At 54.8% G+C, this 18,531-nt stretch overlaps 1 protein-coding gene across 1 annotated transcript; it reads left to right on the top strand.

Moving 5' to 3' along the window:
* Window positions 1–3,044: 3,044 nt before the first annotated feature.
* AARS1 (alanyl-tRNA synthetase 1) lies at window positions 3,045–18,389 on the top strand (the record flags this gene model as incomplete). The annotated part of the gene is made up of 20 exons (XM_082005697.1): window positions 3,045–3,188; window positions 3,842–4,030; window positions 4,654–4,799; window positions 5,928–6,119; window positions 6,549–6,693; window positions 7,961–8,106; window positions 8,687–8,795; window positions 8,893–9,043; window positions 9,412–9,536; window positions 10,187–10,331; window positions 10,995–11,173; window positions 12,148–12,261; window positions 12,627–12,833; window positions 13,492–13,676; window positions 14,113–14,221; window positions 14,965–15,078; window positions 15,316–15,435; window positions 15,946–16,032; window positions 17,500–17,613; window positions 18,204–18,389. The coding sequence occupies 20 exons, from the start codon at window positions 3,045–3,047 to the stop codon at window positions 18,387–18,389; spliced, it is 2,907 nt and encodes a 968-aa protein (XP_081861823.1).
* Between the last annotated feature and the right edge of the window lie 142 nt (window positions 18,390–18,531).

The raw sequence follows: 18,531 nt of genomic DNA, 5'->3' as shown, positions 1-18,531 counted from the left end.
GTAAGTTTGCGGTGGTTGAACCCAGGGATGCTAATCTGAAGCCCAGCCTGGGAAGCACAGGGAGAGCATTTCTAGCACTGCAAGTTCAACTCGAGCCAATGCTTTCACCCAGAAGCCAGCAGAGAAGACCCCCAGCTCGCTGCAGCCCCATCTGCTCGCTGCTGGGGCTGCAAGCTCATGGCCATCACCCTTCTCCTTGCTGAAAGACAATGCTGGATGCTTGTGAGACCAAGAGGTGCCTGCAGAGCCAAAGCTCCTGCAGCCCAAACCAGCCTCGGGGCACAAATTTTTAGAAGGCAGAAGTGAATAAGGTGCCAAAAGAAACAGAACTGCCATGTGAAAAGCCTAAGCTGAAACCAAAGAATTGGGGCAACCTGAATTTAAGGTGAGGGAGGAAATAAGAGGAAAGTAGTGGGGATGGGTCCGTCACATCTGGATGTGCTCAAAGGGACAGTCTGTTGCCCAGCCTCGCTCAGCCTGGCTGACTGTTCCCTGACTGGTTCCAGGTCTGGAAATCACCAAAGAAATACTTGAGCCAGCAGCTGGGAGATGGTGAAGGGGTTCTAATTTTGGAAGATGAGCTTTCAGGTGACACAGAGCATGAAAAGGAGGAAGCAGTGATGTTTCAGTCCATCTTGATGAGTAGACTACGGGCCCCATGAGAGGTAAGCGTGCTGGGTGTGGATTTGGATAGTGTTAGACTCGGATCCGCTGTAGCTGGTGTTATTGAGGGCGTCATCACCTGCGCAAGCAATTGCCCTGCACAGACTTGCCCACTGCTGCTGCTATCTGCAAGCAGCATCCAGAACAGAGCTCCCATTAGGAACCGACAAGACTGGAGTTTCTTCTTTTCCTTCCAGCCTCCTTGGGAAGGAGACAACAGACACAAACAGAAGAGGGCTGCAGGACCAGGAATGGTGGGAATGGCCACAGGCCAGCATGTAGCTGGGGAAGGCGAGCGACCTTTGGAAATGGCAAACTGATGGCAATCGAGGCCAAGGGTGGCAGCTCAGACATGCTCACGGTTCAGGAACCACAGACTGGGGCCAGAAGGGATGCTCTGGGGAAGAGATGAGACCAATCTACAAGATCCCAATGCCATAGACACACCAGGGGACCTTTCAGGTCGAAGAGGACCTGGGAGGACTCTACTCCAAGCCCCATCAGGAGAAGCAGGGGCAGCACCGACTTCAGATCAGGTTGCTTAGGTCTTGAACCAGACCTCAGACACCTCCCAGGACCCCACGGTCTCCCTGGGCCCCTGTTTCAATGCTTGACTGTCCTCAAGAGTGAATTTTTTGTCAATGTGGCACCTCCCCTGCGTACTGCCATGCCTCTTGGCCTTAGACTGCACGTCCCCACCCCATCAAGTGCCCGACTGCATGACCAGAGCGCGTTCACCACGTAGCAAAACCCCTCCCTGCATCTCTTAGCCATGACCTTGTCCCCTCAGACCCATGCAAAGGCCCCGCAGCCATTACATCCTCCAACAGGGAAGCTTAGTGGAGGGCTCTAGAAGCCACCTCACCCACCATGCCCAGCCAGCTCCGTCTCCCTCACATTGCCTTCCTGGCCTAAGCCCTTTGCAGCCCCCTGCTCTCATCACACCAGTGGCCAAAGCCTCAGGTACTGCAGCGTTACGGCGCCTACAGTAAGGAGGGGCTGGAGGGCCCTTAAGGTTCCAGCCGTCTCGGTCCCCCCCCGCTCTGCCCCTCCGCAGGCCTCCCAGCCCAGCCGGGCAGCAGTGCTGGCACTCCTAAAATGGCGGCTTCCCACCCGGCTTCAGCCCGGCCGCGTCACGTGGCCGCCGTGTCCCGTCATTGCATCAGCCAGCCAGCATCCCTCCCCCAAGGCCGGGCGCGAGAAGGGGGCGCGGCTTATCCGGAGCGACGGCCTCGACAACCAATCGGAAGCTGGTGCACGGCGTTGAGCCGGGAAGGGGCGGGGCGGAGCGGGCGCTGCGGCGGGGTCGGTGGTGCGGAGTGAGGGGCGGCGGCGGGCGGGGAGGTAGGGCCCGAGGGGTCTCCGAGGCCCATCGGGGATGGCCTCCATGGCTCGGCCGCCTCCTCTGGCCCGGCTGAGCTCCCCTTCTGAGCCGAGGGGAGATGGCCTGGCCGGGAAGGCGGGCAGGGGGCCGGGGAGGGTAGCGGTGAGGGGCGGGGGGGTGGCGGTGGCGGTGCCGCTGGTCTCCTCAGCCGGGGCCGAGGCGGGGGTGCGGGGAGGTGGGTCTGCCGGCCCTGCGGCGGCTTTCCGCAGGGCTGCCGGGCACCCACAGCGTCTCCTCGGGCACTTGGGACCGGCTGGTGCCCGGGCAGAGGCCCTGCTCTGCCCGGGAGCCGCCGCTGCGCCGCGTCCTCCCCTCCTCCAGCCACTCGCTGGCCTTAGTCGTATGAGGGTTTTATCGTCCCTCTAGAGAACTGCATTGCGCTCCGTCGGCAGCGGGCAGCTTTACGTACCCCTGAGGGTGTAGCGGAGGAGCTCGCCCCAAACTGCCGCCTGCCCCTGGTGTGTGTATGGTGACGCGGCTCCCCACAGGGAAGGTTTCCACGCGTCCCTGGAGTTGACCCTGCTTTGAGCAGGGAAAGTGGACGAGGTGATACTCAGAGGTCATTTCCAAACGCAGCCGTTCAGTGATTTAATCACCCTGAGTGATTTTAGGCGTTAGCCGTCCTCCCCTGTGTCCCTGGGAAAGCAGACGTAACCTCTTAAGGACGTGTAGTATCCAGGTGAACTTGATATTTTAAAAACCACATGGTTTCAAAGAACAGGTAACTTGAGCTCAAGCTCTAGCAATTGGGGAGGTTGCGGGGGGAGGAAGTTTGGGTTTGGGTCAGCACCGTGTGGGGTGGACTGATGGTTAAACTGAGGAGTCGGTGAGAGTAGTTATCATCACCCTGTCAGGAGATGGAGGCAATGATCCTGGTGTTATTGCTTGAGCTGACACCACGTCAGAGCCTGGTTTGTTCTTGCCTCCTCAGACTGCACCGAGGCCTTGCTCCTTTCCCTTCCACTTCCTTTGGACAGCTGTGACTTGCAGCTTCAAGATGGAAGTTACACTAACAGCTAGCCAGATCCGGCAACGGTTTATTGACTTCTTCAAGGAAAATAAGCATACCTATGTGCACTCATCTTCTACAATCCCCCTGGATGACCCCACGCTGCTCTTTGCCAACGCTGGTATGAATCAGGTAGGTTTCCCACTCTGGTACTGTGGTTCTTCTGAACGTATCCTGTAGCATTTGAAACCTGTGAAGCTGTTTGCAGAGCTGTTCGTGTGGAAAATCATTGTTGTTTTCTCCATCTTCCTTCTGGTCACACAGAGGTGGTTGGTGTGTCTGCTGGAATCCTCTGGGCTCTTGCAAAATTGGCAAGAGCAAGTTGGGAGAGGTTCCTGTGTCTGCTGGGCTGACTGCAGCGATGGGAGCACTGCCAGACCCCTTCCTTGACCCTTTGGACCACAGCTAGTCCTGGCACAAATATCTAACGGCATCTTTAAAGACTGGTTGAGGCTGGGCTGCTGAAAGGGCTCAGCACACAGTTCTCACTGACTTTTTTTTTTCTGGTCAGCTGGGAATCTGGCTACTTTCAGTCCCTTTGGTAGTTCTGGGGTTTGGTGGGCTCTAGGAGCATGTGCGTGTGTGGAAGTGCTAAGTTATAGGCAATGCTGCAGCCTCTTCGCACAGAGGAGATAGCAGGCTTGTTGTTTCTGAAAGCTGCCTTGGGTATGTTCAGGATAGTGGTATCGTGACATAGACGATGCTTACTGCTGTGCTGTTGCTTGCAATGTTTGAGAACAGGCTCTTAGTGCTCTTCTTGATTGCCCTTTTGTCTTTCCTCTCAGTTTAAACCCATCTTCCTCAATACCATTGACCCCTCACACCCGCTCGCTAAACTGAACAGAGCCACCAACACTCAGAAGTGCATCCGAGCAGGGGGCAAGCACAATGACCTGGACGACGTCGGGAAAGATGTCTACCACCACACCTTCTTTGAGATGTTGGGGTCCTGGTCCTTTGGGGATTATTTCAAGGTAAAATAGGCTAGGTGCAGCTCTGAATCTCTTGCACAAAGTCTCTATGAACTCAGCGGAACATTTACCAAGAGGAGGGAGAGTATCTTGGCACAGAGTGGGTCCTAAGGTGCATGTGGCTCCTTTGGAATAAATGAGCTTGGAAGTTGCCCTGACCCTGTAGAATGTTGTGGGATTAATTACCTAAGGTTTACAAAGCTGATTATATTAACTCTGCCAGTTTGGAGTCTTCAGGCAGAGGTTTTAGTGGCTGTCCTGGAGCTGCAGGGAGTTGCACGTGCTGTGTGACTATGATGTACCTTCAGACAGGAGTAATCATAAAATAATGAGGTCCTCTCCCAAGCTTCTTGATAGCATAATGTTCAAAGTCAGAAAGAGGATGTTAAGAATACAGAATAACAGCACAATGAAAAGGCTTTTTGGGGGCAGTGAACGTGCTAGGAGTTAAATTGGCTGCATCTGGAAAGATGAGATGCTTCTCGTGCCCTATGCGCTGCACATATTAATTTGCCTCTTATGTCAAAAGTCTGAAAGTTTTTGGCTGTTTAGCTGCTGATACCTACAGTAGCCACCTCTGCACGTTGAAGAGAAACTCTTTGCTGACCTCATCTTTCCTTCTGCAGGAACTTGCTTGTAAACTGGCACTGGACCTTCTCACCAAGGAGTTTGGCATCCCTGCCGAAAGACTTTACGTCACTTACTTTGGTGGAAATGAGGCTGCAGGACTGCAACCGGACCTGGAGTGCAAGCAGATATGGTTGAATTTGGGGTAAGGCCTGTAACTGAGGAAGCTGCATGTTTTGATGAACAATAGTCATTTATTCAGGGAAAGATGGCATGTGTTATGTGGCAGAGCACATATAACAGGAGGTTTTAACAAAATTAGTGTGTCACAAATAATGTTTGCAGGGTGGTAGAGCTGCAAAGCCAAAGGGAAGCACTGATATTAGACAGAAGAGACTGGGAGCTTTTGCTTCAGAATCTCTGGTGTAAGCTTTAGAAGTGCCCTGCAGGGTCAGATCAATGGTCTGTCCTGCCCAGTGCTGCCTCTGACAGCAGTTGAGAAGATGCTCTTCAGGGAAAGCTTGACTGTGGCCTGCACTCTGTTTACCTCCTCCTCTCCCAGCATCCACAGACACTGGATTAATCCATCTATTCCCCTTGGCCTCTGTTTGGGGCCCTGCTCCTTCAGAGTACATCTGATTCTGTTTTGAACTTACTGGGTTTTTCTAAGTGTCAGTTGTAGTTTCCCACCCAGCCTTATCCTCTCTGAACTGAAGAGTCCTCCTCTTTTCTATACTCTCTTCCTAAGGCGGCTGTTCCACCCCTAGGTAGTTTTAGTTGCCCTCCTCTATCCATTTGCTACTTCTGCCTCACCCTCCTTGACATGAGGAGGCAAGAACCACACTCAAGCTGTGGGTGGGCCAAAGCTTGATCATAGAATCATTTAGGTTGGAAAAGCCCCTTAAGATCACTGAGTAAACCTAACACTGTCAAGTCCACCAACGACATCACGGTGAAATGATGCCTTTGATCTTTTGGCTCTAGTTCCCTCTAAAACCTGCCAGTGACCCCATGGCGTGCCTCTACACTGTGGGACCAAACCTGCTTGGTGTGTATTAAAGTTGGAGATCTACCTGTCTTCTTGCTGGTGGCTTTGCTGAGGTGTTGTGTAGGCTTCTGCCTCCACCTGGGACAAGTGCCAGGCGCCAGTGTTCACTTGATCCTCCTTGGCAGGGATTCCGAGATTTAGGCTCTTGGTCTGTCTCAAGACTTTGACGATTTGTCTGCTCATCCAGAGCGTTAATGAGCCGAGGTTTCCTGGTATAGCACTTAGTTTGGGGAATTCTTGCCTTGCTGTTAGTCTCTGTTGTTCACTAAGAGTTTCTTGTTACAGTCTGGCTGAGGGCAGGATTCTGCCTGGCAATATGAAGGATAACTTCTGGGAAATGGGAGACACAGGCCCGTGCGGCCCTTGCAGTGAGATCCACTATGACCGGATTGGGGACAGAGATGCTTCCCACCTGGTCAATCAGGATGATCCTAACGTCCTGGAGATCTGGAACCTGGTCTTCATACAGTTCAACAGGTGAGCGAGACCTGCTTCCCTCCCCATGCTGCTCCAGCTCAGCATTGAGGGCTTGCTTGGACTGTTTTAACTGACCCTGGCTTGCTCACTGTTCCCTCTTGTTCTGGAGCTGTGTGCTTTGTTTTGCTCTGTCCCCTGACCCACCGGTACGGAAGAGGTTGGTCATGCTGGCTTTTGGAGCCTGGAAATAATTGTCTCAGTTCACCTGCCAAGAGTGCAGTAGGGAGTAAGTGCCATCCTGCTCTGGGTCTAAATTGACACTGAGGGTCTTGTTAACTGCATTTTATCAAAGTCGTCCTTTGTGAGGCTTGCCTATGGGCCCGTGTCATAAATCTGGTGGAACAAAATCTCATGGAGATGAGAGAGATGGGATTGCCGCTGCAGAGCCTCCATCCATAACAGCTCATCTTTCTTTTTGTGGCTGGGCAGGGAAGCTGACGGGACACTGAAACCTCTTCCTAAGAAAAGTATTGACACTGGGATGGGACTGGAGAGGCTGGTCTCTGTGCTGCAGAACAAGATGTCCAACTATGACACCGACCTGTTCCTTCCTTACTTTGAAGCCATCCAAAAGGTACAAACTGGGGAGTCTGGGTCTGGGCCTGACCCAGCTGCATCCGTTCCTTGAATCCTTGGGGAGATGCGTGGGGCTGGTTGGACAGGGTGGTTATGTCTGCAGGTCTTGGCTTTTCCTAGCTGCTCCAAGCCCGCGGGTTTGTGCTTTGCTGAGGGTAGGAACGCAGGCTGGCACAGTAATTGCTGCCTTGGGGCATGTTTCCAGGGGAAAACACGGGACAATGAGCAGTGCAGCTTTCCCAGCTGTTTCTGTTAAACTGTTCTGATTCCGCCCTCCTTGGTCCTCTCCGAGTGGGAGATGCTCTGCAGTCCAGTATGACCAAGCACCGACTTTTTGCTATGTGGTAGAGAGCATGTGGTGCTGCTGACCTAGAATCAGAGTTTGTCCTTCAGTCTCCCACCTGGAACATGCTGATCTGTAGAAAATCCCCTGAGAGAGAAAGTCTTTACCATAAACCATGACAGTCACTTGCAGAACCAGCGTGCTGTCGCTTCATCTTCCTGGGTAGGGGCCATGTTACCAGTGCTGGGAACTCTGTGTGCAAGTCCAAGCCTTTCTTTGCTCCGTGGAAGCACCAGAGCTTCCTGGCTGCAGATCCTGCTGGAAGAAATGTAGGCAGAAGAGCCCAGTCTTAGGTCTCTTGGCGGGCATGAGGTGTGCAGAGCTCCAGAGTTGGAATTGGAGGGCTGCCTTTGTTCGATGTTAAAGCTATTGGCTGGACACAGCCTGTGTGTCCTTGTCTGCATTCCTGCAATGTGCTGGGAGCCTGGCTCTAGGGACTGTGCTCATGGTGTGAACACTGCTTTGTTACAGCTATATCTTTCCCTTGGGTATGGATAAAAACACCCTAAAATAAAGACACTGGGACCGTCTCCCATGTGACAGAATTTGAGAACTTCCTTGGCTGGGCAGGTTATGCCAGGCTGGAGTCTTTGAGCCGGTGTGCAAAACAGCTGATTTCCCTGCACTCTGTCCCTCTCCCTCTCTCTTCTATCCGGAGCTCTTAATGTTGGGATAAATTGGCTTTTCTTCCCTCCAGTATTGGAGATCCTTTGGCCTTGGAAATGCAGGCCATGGCACCACGCTCTCCGTCTTCCCTGGCTTCACTGAGCCACCTCTTTCCAAGAGGAATGTGCCACCTCTGTGGCTGCGAGCAGCGAGATGGGGCTGGCTTCTGAGGCACTTCACTGTTGTTCTGCTCTGTTGCTGATCCCCGCCGTCCGTAACCGTCCCTTTTGCCCACCGCCTTCTCCTCTCTGCGCAGGGCACGGGTGCCAGGCCGTACATGGGGCAGGTTGGCGCGGAGGATGCTGATGGTATAGACATGGCCTACCGCGTGCTGGCTGACCATGCACGGACCATCACGCTGGCCCTTTCTGATGGGGGCAGACCTGACAACACTGGCAGAGGGTAAGAAGGGAGCTGCCGCAATGCCGCCGCTCCCATTCTGTTCAGTACGCTTCCCCGAGAGGGTTGGTATCTCGCCTGTCTCCGGGATGTCTTTGAATTTGTCATTTAAAGCAGTGGATAGCAGAGTGTTTCCTCAGAATATTTGATGCTTGAAGCCCTGTAGCAAAGTCCACCCAAAAGGCCAAGATGCATGGGTCTGAGGGTTTTTGTATCAGTCCTGATGTTTCACCCCCCAAAAAGGAACAGACAGGCACAAAACCCTGCTTGGTGCAGTGCTGCTGTCAAAAAAAAAAACAAACCAAAAAACTAATGAAGTTTGGGTTGTGGGGCTGTGCTGTGGGTGCCACTGGGCTCGCAGGACTGCCTCTTAAGCAACACTGTGAGTCTGGGTGACGGAGCTGGGGCCTGGCACCTCACCTCTGGCTTGCTGCTGGTGTAAGATGGTACTTGAGGGAAAATGTGGGGAAGAGAACCCTGTGCCCTTGTTCCTGGGAGGGGTGCTGGTAGGTGGGTGCTGGTGGATCCCCTGAGAACAGCTCAAAGGTGTAACATTTGTGGGGGGGGCTCTGCTGTTCCGTAGGTATGTGCTGAGGCGGATCCTCCGACGGGCTGTGCGCTACTCCCATGAGAAGCTCAATGCCCCCAAGGGTTTCTTTGCTACTCTGGTTGATGTGGTGGTGCAGTCACTGGTGAGTTCTTCCCCGGCTCCATTGTATCTGCTGAAGACTCCCTCTGCTGAGGCGTGCAGATCTCCATGCTGAAGGACTAATCCTCTTGGGTCTGCAGGGAGATGCCTTTCCTGAGCTGAAGAAGGACCCAGATATGGTGAAGGACATTATCAATGAAGAAGAGGATCAGTTCCTGAAAACACTCAGCCGAGGACGTCGCATCCTGGACAGGAAGATCCAGAGCCTGGGGGACAGTAAAACCATCCCTGGTAAGGCCGTGACTTCTGTCCGGATGCACCAAAAAGCATTTATTATCTGGGACTGAGTTAGGAGTCAGCTGGGCTGGGAACTGAGAGATGGTGGAAGGTGGAGAGGGACAGAGTTTGAGTCAAAAGACCATCGCTTAGAGCTGGGCCACCCATCTCTCCTCTGGCCTGTGTTCGCTTGCTCAGGTTTCTAAGCTGCCCAGACACAACATGACAGCGTGATTTCTGTGCTGTCAGAGAGGAGCCTTTGAGATGTTTGTGTTCACCAGAGCCATTTGCTCACCTGCCGTAGGACAGAGCCAGTCGGAGGAGGGGAAAGGAGCAGTGTCTCATGGAACAGGGGTGCTGACTGCTCTGCTTTTTCTCTGGAGGTGATACTGCCTGGCTGCTGTATGACACCTACGGTTTTCCTGCCGATCTCACTGGGCTGATTGCAGAGGAGAAGGGCCTTGTTGTGGACATGGAGGGCTTTGAAGAAGAGCGGAAAAATGCGCAGGTAGGTAACAGCTCCAGGGGAGCTGGTCTGCGAGTGGGCAGGGAGGATTCCCTTCCTTTTAGTTTGCTGTCATGAGTCTCTGCTCCTTTCTTACCAGGACTGCTCGTATCCCAAGTGCTCCAGTGCCCTGTGGGAAAGACTAGGGTGTGGCACTGTAGTTGTTGTGAGACGTGTCTTTTCTGTGCAGCTGGGGCTGGGTTCGCTCACTAATGCTGCGAGGCCTGGGGCCTTGAGCTCAGCCTTCAGACCGAGTTGGTGGAGTGCTGGGAGCACCTCCCTACTGTCTCGTTCTGGATAGGGAAGTTCTGGACTTCCCTGCCCGAGGAGCAGTGTCCAGGCAGGCCTGCAGCTTGGCCGCCTCTCCCAACAGTTTGCTGTAGCAGTAGAGAGTGGCATCAACCAGATGGCTGGGTGCTTGCCTTGCCCTTGCTGGGCTCAGGCCCGCTTTGGCTGCGTGCTGGTAGCGCTGGAACAGCCTGCTCTGAAGTCAGAAAAGATGAGAGGACTCCAGCTGCTGGCACGTGGCTTCCCAGAGCAAAGCTCTGAACCCAGGAGCTCTCAAGGGTGCGAGTGAGGTGTGTGACTAGGCTGGCGTGCACGGGCCAGTGCTGAGGTGGGTTTTCTGAAACTTTGGTGCTTGTCATTGGCAGCTCAAATCCCAAGGGAAGGGTGCCGGTGGGGAGGACCTCCTCATGCTGGACATCTACGCCATCGAAGAGCTACGGGCCCGAGGGCTGGAGGTGACTGACGACTCACCAAAATACAACTACACTTCAGATCAGAGTGGTGCCTATGGTATGAAAAAAACCTTCTCAGAATCATCCTCTGCTGCCAAACCTTACCTGGCACGTACCTCGACAAGATCCCCTCTGGGCTCACCTTTCCTGGGACGTGGAGGTGGGAGTGGAAATGCGTGCAGGTGAATAGCCTGCTTGTAAGAAAGGGAGCAGGGAAAGAGGAGGGCAAACTCTTCAAGGGCTGCCCTACTGTTCAGGTCCATTGTTGCCAGCCTGATCAGAAAGTCTTAAGGGGATTCCTGTTCCCTGCAGCTTTGTGTCTCCACGCTGCTGTGTTTGTGGTTGCCAGCTGCCCTTTTGCCAGTGTCACAGGAGAAGGAAGTTTCTGCTTGGTCTGTCCTCAGCTCCCTTGCTCCGGCTCTTGCTTCTCATTCTTTGATTTGGTGGAGATTCAGGAGGCCCCAGGCTCATAGCGGCACACATGGCCAACTTTTCTCACGTAGGTGTGGAAGGAAGTGACAGCCCCTGCCTTGGAGAACATGCAACGAAATTCCCTCTTATCCAATTAACTGTTGCCCTGGTTCTTTCTCATTGCCCCCTGCAAATGTAGCTGCTACGAGCTCCTGCAGCAAGTGGGAGGTGTTGCTATGAAGTTCTGCTCCCATGTGGTGTGTACGAGGTTTTCCTGTTTTACTGACACTGCCTTTCATCCTGGTGACAGATTTTGGGAGCCTCGTGGCCACAGTGAAAGCCATCCGCAGGGACAAGAGGTTTGTGGAGGAGGTATCCACTGGCCAGGAGTGTGGGATAGTGCTGGACCGGACCTGCTTCTACGCCGAGCAGGGTGGGCAAATCTATGACGAGGGCTACATGGTCAAGGACGATGACGGCAGGGAGGATGTGAGTGGGCCTGAGAGCCTTTCGCTAGACTTGGTCTGACCTGGGGCCTGGGCAGGTGTGTGCAGAGAAGGAGAAGGGGCCAAGCAAGCTCCAGCAACTTCCTGCCCATGGCAGGTGTCAGGCATTGCACAGGTTTCCTTTCTGGGGGTGCAGCATGGCACAGATGTGCTGGCGTTTTGTTCCCCTGGCTTCTTGGGGAACTGAACTCTGCGTTGCAGTGTCAGGCTGCTGCCAGACCGTGGGTGCCTGCAGTGGTGGTGCTGGGATTGCTGTGTGGAGGGACAGAACTTTCGAGCCGTGATGGGGAGCTCTTTCAGCTCTGCTGTGCCCCATAACCATGCCCCACCTTCATTTTCTTCTCCACTTTGCAGCCTTCTGTGCTGTGCCTGGGGGTGCTCAGCTTTCTATCACACACACCAGCCTGGCTCTCAGCTGAGACCTTTCCATAGAATCACAGAATCATAAGGTTGGAAAACACCTTTAAGATCATCAAGTCCAACCATGAACCCAACACCACCATGCCCACTAAACCGTGTCCCGAAGTGCCACATCCACACGTTTTTTGAACACCTCCAGGGATGGTGACTCCACCACCTCCGTGGGCAGCCTGTTCCAGTGCTTGACCACTGTCTCCATAAAGAAATTTTTACTAATATCCAATCTAAACCTCCACTGGCGCAACTTAAGGCTGTTTCTTTTTGTTCTATCACTAGTTACTTGGGAGAAGAGACCAACACCCACCTCACCACAACCCCCTTTCAGGTAGTTGTAGAGAGTGATGAGGTCTCCCCTCAGCCTCCTCCTCTCCAGACTGAACACCCCCAGTTCTCTCAGCCGCTCTTCACCAAACTTGTTCTTGAGACCCCTCACCAGCTCCGTTGCCCTTCCAGTTGCAGCTCTGACCTCTGGCTGGACTGTCTGTCTCCCCTTGGCCTCTCGCACTGCTCACTGGGTGCATTTCCCTCTTTGTACAGAAAACGGAATTCACGGTGAAGAACGTGCAGGTCCGAGGAGGCTACGTGCTTCACATAGGAACTCTGTATGGAAGCTTGAAAGTAGGAGATCAGGTCCACCTGTCTGTTGATGAGGTGAGTTAAGACATGGTGTAACAGATGGCCTCATCTCTTCCCTGGATTTTGTCTTTTTTGTTTGCATTGATGCCACTTGGGTGGCATGGAGTTTGGGGCCTGCTCTCCCTGGGGCACACGATGCAGGCAAGCAGCATGGCCCTTCCAGTCTGGCTGACTCACGGCCTCTCCTGCCTGGCACCTGGCTTTCTCTTACCTTAGCAGAGGCTCCAAGGCAGCAAGTGTAATAAGTTGTTCCTGCTCCCTGAGTTTGAAGAACAACTCCTCCTCGTTGAGGTTTCTGTTGGAGCAGCACGTTAACCTCCGCTTCTGCCACTAGAGGCGATTTTGGCAGGACCCCATCTAACGGTGACTTCCTCCATCAGACTAGGCGGAGGCCAGTCATGAGCAACCACACGGCCACCCACATCCTCAACTTCGCCCTGCGCTCAGTGTTGGGAGAAGCTGACCAGAGAGGGTCGCTGGTCGCACCGGACAGGCTGCGGTTTGACTTCACAGCCAAGGGAGCCCTGTCTACCCAGGAAATCAAGAAAGTTGAAGGGATTGCCAACCAGATGATTGAGGAGGCAAAGGTGGGTACGGCTGCTGGGTTGGATGTACTCAGGAAAAAAATACCTCGAGTCAAGCTTTTTTGGATGATCTGGGATGCTGGGAGTTTGGCCCAGCAGGAGTCTTCTGAGCTGCTGATGCAGTACTGTGCACAGCTTGGCATCACAGAGTACTTTCAGTGGGAAAACTCCACGTGGATGACTCCGTTCATCAGTACCAAGCCCTCTCTAGGGTTGGAGTATTTCTATGCCCGCTGTAGTGTCGCGTTAGCTACAAGAGCCAAGAAGTTTCGCAGAGTAGTTTTGCAGGCCTGGCTGGATTTATAGCGTGCACCCAGACCCCCTGGTGATGTGTCCTCAGTGGCGAGAGGGTTGCTCTGCTTGGTGCCAGCCCTATGTCAGAACAGACCGTGGAGAACCCTGTGCTCTGCTCAGGAGTCTCTGGTTAGAAATGAACGTATAGGAGCACAGAGGGTCTGAGCAGGCAGTGGTATCGGGAATTTTGAAGATGGGGCAACTGTTAATGATTTTGGGATTCCTGCAACAAAACCCAGCTGAGGTGAGGCATGTAACTTCCCTTTCAGGACCTTTCGGAGGAAGTCAGGATTCCCTGGGAATGCGGGCCCTTGATCACAGCTGACAGGATCAGCTCTTACCTGTGTCCCTTTCCTGTCCTCTGCAGACTGTGTACGCCAAGGACTGCCCTCTTGCAGCAGCCAAAGCTATCCAAGGACTGCGGGCGGTTTTTGACGAGACCTACCCCGATCCTGTTCGTGTGGTCTCAATTGGCATCCCTGTGGAGGAGCTGCTGGCTGACCCCTCTGGCCCTGCAGGCTCCATCACTTCTATCGAGTTCTGTGGAGGGACGTGAGTATCTGGAGAGGCTGGGGAAGGCGGCGAGGCGGCTGAAAAGGAGTCAGCCAAGCTCCCAAGGGCTGTTGAGTGCCGTGGGCGTATGCTGGGCCACAGCCAGGGCAGAGCTGGAGGTGGTGCTGATGATGTGCCTTTGCATTCACAGTCCTGAGTCAAACTGCATTTCAAATCAGCCTTTGCAGGCAGGGAAACTGCCTGTGTGCTGTCCCTGCCCACACGCACGGTCTCTGGCAGCGCTGGGAACGTAGCCCTTGCCACCCTTTCCTCGCTCGTTTGCTTTCAGCGGCTAGGTTGGGTTTTCTGCCTGTCCCCATGCTTGCTGCAGCTCCCTGGCAGGGTGGTTTTCTTGTTTCCATGCTGATTCCTGCAGAGATGAGAGGTGAACTTCTAACTTTCTCTTGTTGGGGGTCTTTCTGGGTTCTTTCCAAAGGCACTTGCAGAACTCCAGCCACACTGGCCCCTTTGTGATTGTTTCAGAAGAAGCAATTGCTAAAGGCATCCGGAGGATAGTTGCAGTCACTGGGGCTGAAGCTCGGAAGGTAAGGGGAGGAAGGAGAGATCCTGTGAAATGCATTTCCTGTGGGAAACCACTGGCACGTGCATGCACAGATACTAACCCTGTGCCAAGGTCCTTTTCGTTTACGTTTGCCCAGTATCCCTCGGCACCAGGGAGAATTGTCGTGAGTGTCTGAGGGACTTGTGGCTTGGACTCCACCAACACAGTGCAGAGAAGGATGCTGCTGTTAGCAGAGGCTGTGCTGCAGCCAGAAGAGAGAGCTGGGAGGGAAGAGGGGGAAGTCTTGGCTGTAGCTGCTGTGTTAGAAGGGTGTGAGGTGGGTCCCTGAGGGAGCTGTGGGTTTAGCTCGGGTTGCTTTGCAGAGTGGGCTGTTGATCTAGAGCTCTCAGCAGCTGGCCAGACTGGCCGGAGAGTTGCGCAGTCTGAGAATCCAGTCCTCTGCTGCAAGATGCAGGTGACTTTGGTCCTGGACTAGCCTTGGGCTGGCGCTTCCCCGAGTGGGAGAAGGGCCTTGGTGAGGAGATGGTTTTCTCTTTTTGGAGGCTCTTGGCATTCCTTCTGGCAAAGAAAAGTCTGGGGGCCTGTCTGCCAGCATCACACCCTGGTTCTGGTCAAGTGCTGCCTGATTTGGCTCTGCTGCTTCCCGGGGAATTACTGAACTCCACCTTGGGGCTGCAGTATTCTTCACCCCTTCTCACGGTGGTGGCCAGCAGCCCAACCCGCTCAATCTCCCTGCACGACTTAACTCGGGTTGTATTCTGCTAGGCCCTCAGGAAAGTCGACAGCCTCAGGAAACTGTTGTCAGCCCTGGAGGCCAAGGTGAAGGTCCAGACAGCTCCCAACAAGGATGTGCAGAAGGAGATCACGGATCTCAGTGAGGTGAGGATGGTAGCAGTGCTCTGCCTTCCCAAAGCGAACGGGACCTCAGTTGCCAGCACTAGGTGGTATTAATGAGGCCCAAATTCACCTTCCTGCTCCTGTCTGAACAGAGGTCGCAGCTCTGTGTCCTGTGGGTGCTGAGTTGTCAGGCACTGGGAGAGGAGGGGAGGTTCATGAGTGTGGTGCAGCATCTCCTGCCATGGTCACCGGTACCTCTAACCCACTCCTGTTTTGCAGACGCTGGCCACTGCTGTTATCCCACAGTGGCAGAAGGATGAACTGAGAGAGGCTGTTAAAGCACTGAAGAAAGTTATGGATGACCTGGACCGAGCAAGCAAAGCCGACATCCAGAAACGAGTGAGCCCCGGGCGGGAATGAAGGACAGCGTGGGAGGGCTGTGGGAGGCTCCCTTGGGAGCTCCACTCGTGCCCAGCGTGGAAGGGAGCTGAGCTGTGGGGATGCCCCTTGCTCTCTTCAGCCTTCCAGCCTCTCCTGCTCCGTCCCAGGGCATGGCTACCTTCACGTCTGTTCCCTGGGGCAAAGCGCTGTCTTGGAAGTTGGGGTGCTCCTGCCTTATCGGTGCCCCTGGGTGCACGGTATGGGTGGTGTGTGGTTCTTCCTCCTGGATCCCACTGGATTTTCCTGGAAGTGGAACCACGCACAACACTGCTGCTGCCTTGCAGGCCACACACTCACCTGCCAACACGTTTTGTTCCTGGCTGTGGAGCGTGGGGCTGCTCTGGGCTGGGCCATGGGGGTGTTGGAGCACCTTGGGGGCCTCTGTACCTGCAGGGAAGCTCTGCCCCGGTGGTTCTTGTGTCCCTACACAATGTATGTGCTCTAGCATCTGACCGCTGTTGTCCTCAGGTGCTGGAGAAGACAAAGCAAGTCATTGAGAGTCACCCTAACCAGCCCTTGGTCATCATGGAAATGGAAAACGGAGCCTCAGCAAAGGTATGGGAAGGCCTGGTCTCCTCAACAACCTGCCTTGTTGGGTGGTCTCCCTTCCCTTGGGGCGGGGGTGCCATCTTACAGAGCTGTCGCTCTTGCCACCAGCCAGCCCTGAGGCAGCAGCTAGGCGGAAAGCGGGAGGAGTGCTGGGATACTCTGTGTCCCACCTCCTGCGCTAATACGTGGGCTTGCAGGCATGGGGAGGGGGTCTTGACCGTTTGCTGAGCTTCCAGACTTGGTAGTGGATAGGGACACCGGTGGAAATCACATTGTGTCCCAGGTAAGGCTCATCCAGCAGCAGTCACAACACTAAAATTCAGGCTTAAGGAACTCTGGACAGCAGCTCTGCTGAGCCATGGGAGTCGTGGTGCCTGAGGCCACTGCAGATCAGCTCTGGGAACGGTGTCCCGAGCTGCATGTGTGGACAGGGCCGGGGCCAGGGAGCTGCTCCCCAGCTCCTGAGCACTGTCTGCTGCAGCAGCGTTCAAATTCTTCTCTGTCCAGGGCTGAAACTGCTCCTTCCTTCCTCCATGCACAAGTTAAGTTTCTTTCTGAGCGATTTCTGTTGCAAATAAGAGCTCCCTTGCGTGTGCTGTGCCGCAGTGCTGAGCCCAGCAAGTGCCAGGCAGCAGGGGCTGATCGTGCCCTGAGGTTGGACCCCTCAAGTTTTAATGCCCTATTTAAATTTCCACTCCGAGAGTCTCGGAGCTGATCCTGCTTACGGATGTCTGCTCACTCCCTGTGGCTGTTCCCATCCCCACGATGCCAGCGCTCCTGCTCGCCGTCGGCACTGCCAATGCAGCGTTTTCCCTGGCAGAAGGCTGCATCCCAGGGGATAGCGGGTGCCGGCAACCCGGGGAGCTGCAAATTCCCTACCTGGCTACAGCAGCACCGCTTTGCTTGCTGGAGGTCCCGCTCCTGGAGCTCTGTGCTGCATCCTGCTGTCTATGGGAGCAACGGATGACGGTCTCCTTAGGAATAACGGGATGCTTGGCAGTCTCCCCGGTTTCTCCAGCGTGCCTGCTGTGTCTGATAACCCTTGCAGCTGCTTCATGCTGCGTTTGCGTCCTCTTGACTCCCAGAACAGCTGCTCCTCCTGGCTGGGGAGCTCACGTGGCAGAGCAGAGCGTTTTCCCCTCTGGCTCAGGCAAAGGTTCACTTGTTTTGGGGCTAATTCTGCCAGTCCCCATGTAACTGAAGGTGGGAAAATAAAAGCAGCTCCTCACTCCTGCTTCCTTGCCACTGTGAGGGGACACAGCCAGGGCTTATGTCCCCTGCCAAGGCTTCTGCACTGCCAGGGCGGTGTGAAGACGGCTCGTCTTTGGGAGAAGGAGCGCTTGCAGGGTGCTGCTGGATGGTTTAATGCAAGCCCAGACTCCCCCAAGGTCTCCATGGGTGCCACAGGGGCTGGAGCAGGGCTGGTCGCGAGCAGGGGGATGGTGTCCTGCAATGATTTTTGTCCCCCTCCAGGCCCTGAACGAATCTCTGAAGCTCTTCAAGACTTACTCCCCCCAGACTGCCACCATGCTCTTTGCTGTAGATAACGAAGCTGGCAGAATCACCTGCCTGTGTCAAGTACCCCAGGTAACACCGAGGCTCTGCCTTTCTCTGAGCCTCTGTGGAGGAGCTGCAGCCTCCAGGCAGTAACTACCTCACGCTACAGGGCCAAAACTCCTTCGGGTTGGCGAGAGCTGTGCCCCTGGTGCTTCGGGTTATCATCAGAGGGGTGCGAGAGGCGTTGCGCTCCACTATCGGGGAGAGTGAAGAGCCAGGACTTGAGGCGGTTGTAGGCGTGGGGGCAGATGGGCTGCCCTCTTCTCCAGGAGATGGCCCCTGGAAGAGCTTTGTCCTGTTTTACCATGCTCGTGGCCCCTCTTCCCTCGCTTGCTGGCTGGGTTGAGGTTGAGCTGCCTCTATTTTTTTGGGTTTTTTGTTTCTTTTCATAAAATCACAGAATGGACCTTTTTAGTTTAAAGCCGTCACCCCTTGTCCTATCACTATGGGCCCTGCTAAAAAGTCTGTCCCCATCTTTATCAGCCCCCTTTAAGCCCTGGCAGCTGCAGTAAGTCTCCCTGGAGCCTTCTCTGCTCTGGGCTGAACACTCCCAGCTCTCCCAGCCTGTCCTCCCAGCAGAGGGGTTCCAGCCCTCCCATCCTGTTTGTTTTCCTCCCCAGGAGACCGCAAATAAGGGCCTGAAGGCCAGCCAGTGGGTGCAGGAGGTCTCGGGCTTGATGGACGGCAAAGGCGGCGGGAAGGACATCTCTGCGCAGGCCACGGGCAAGAACGTGGGCTGCCTGCGGGAGGCCCTGCAACTGGCCACGGACTTTGCCAGGCTGCGGCTGGGCGAGCTGAAGAACTGACGGGGGGAGAGGGGGGTCACCAGCAACCCCTCTTCTCCCCCTCCCCTGCCCGTCCCCTGCCTGCTGCTGAGCCGCTGCCCGCGCTTCCTGTGAATAAAGGCTGCCTGCCCTGCGCGCTGAGGGGGGCGGGCCGGGCTCCTCC

The sequence above is a fragment of the Phaethon aethereus genome (assembly GCF_964289735.1).
Source record: "Phaethon aethereus genome assembly, chromosome: 13".
NCBI lineage: Eukaryota > Metazoa > Chordata > Aves > Phaethontiformes > Phaethontidae > Phaethon > Phaethon aethereus.
Note: the sequence above shows the minus strand (reverse complement) of the source record. Positions and strands in the feature narration are given on the sequence as shown.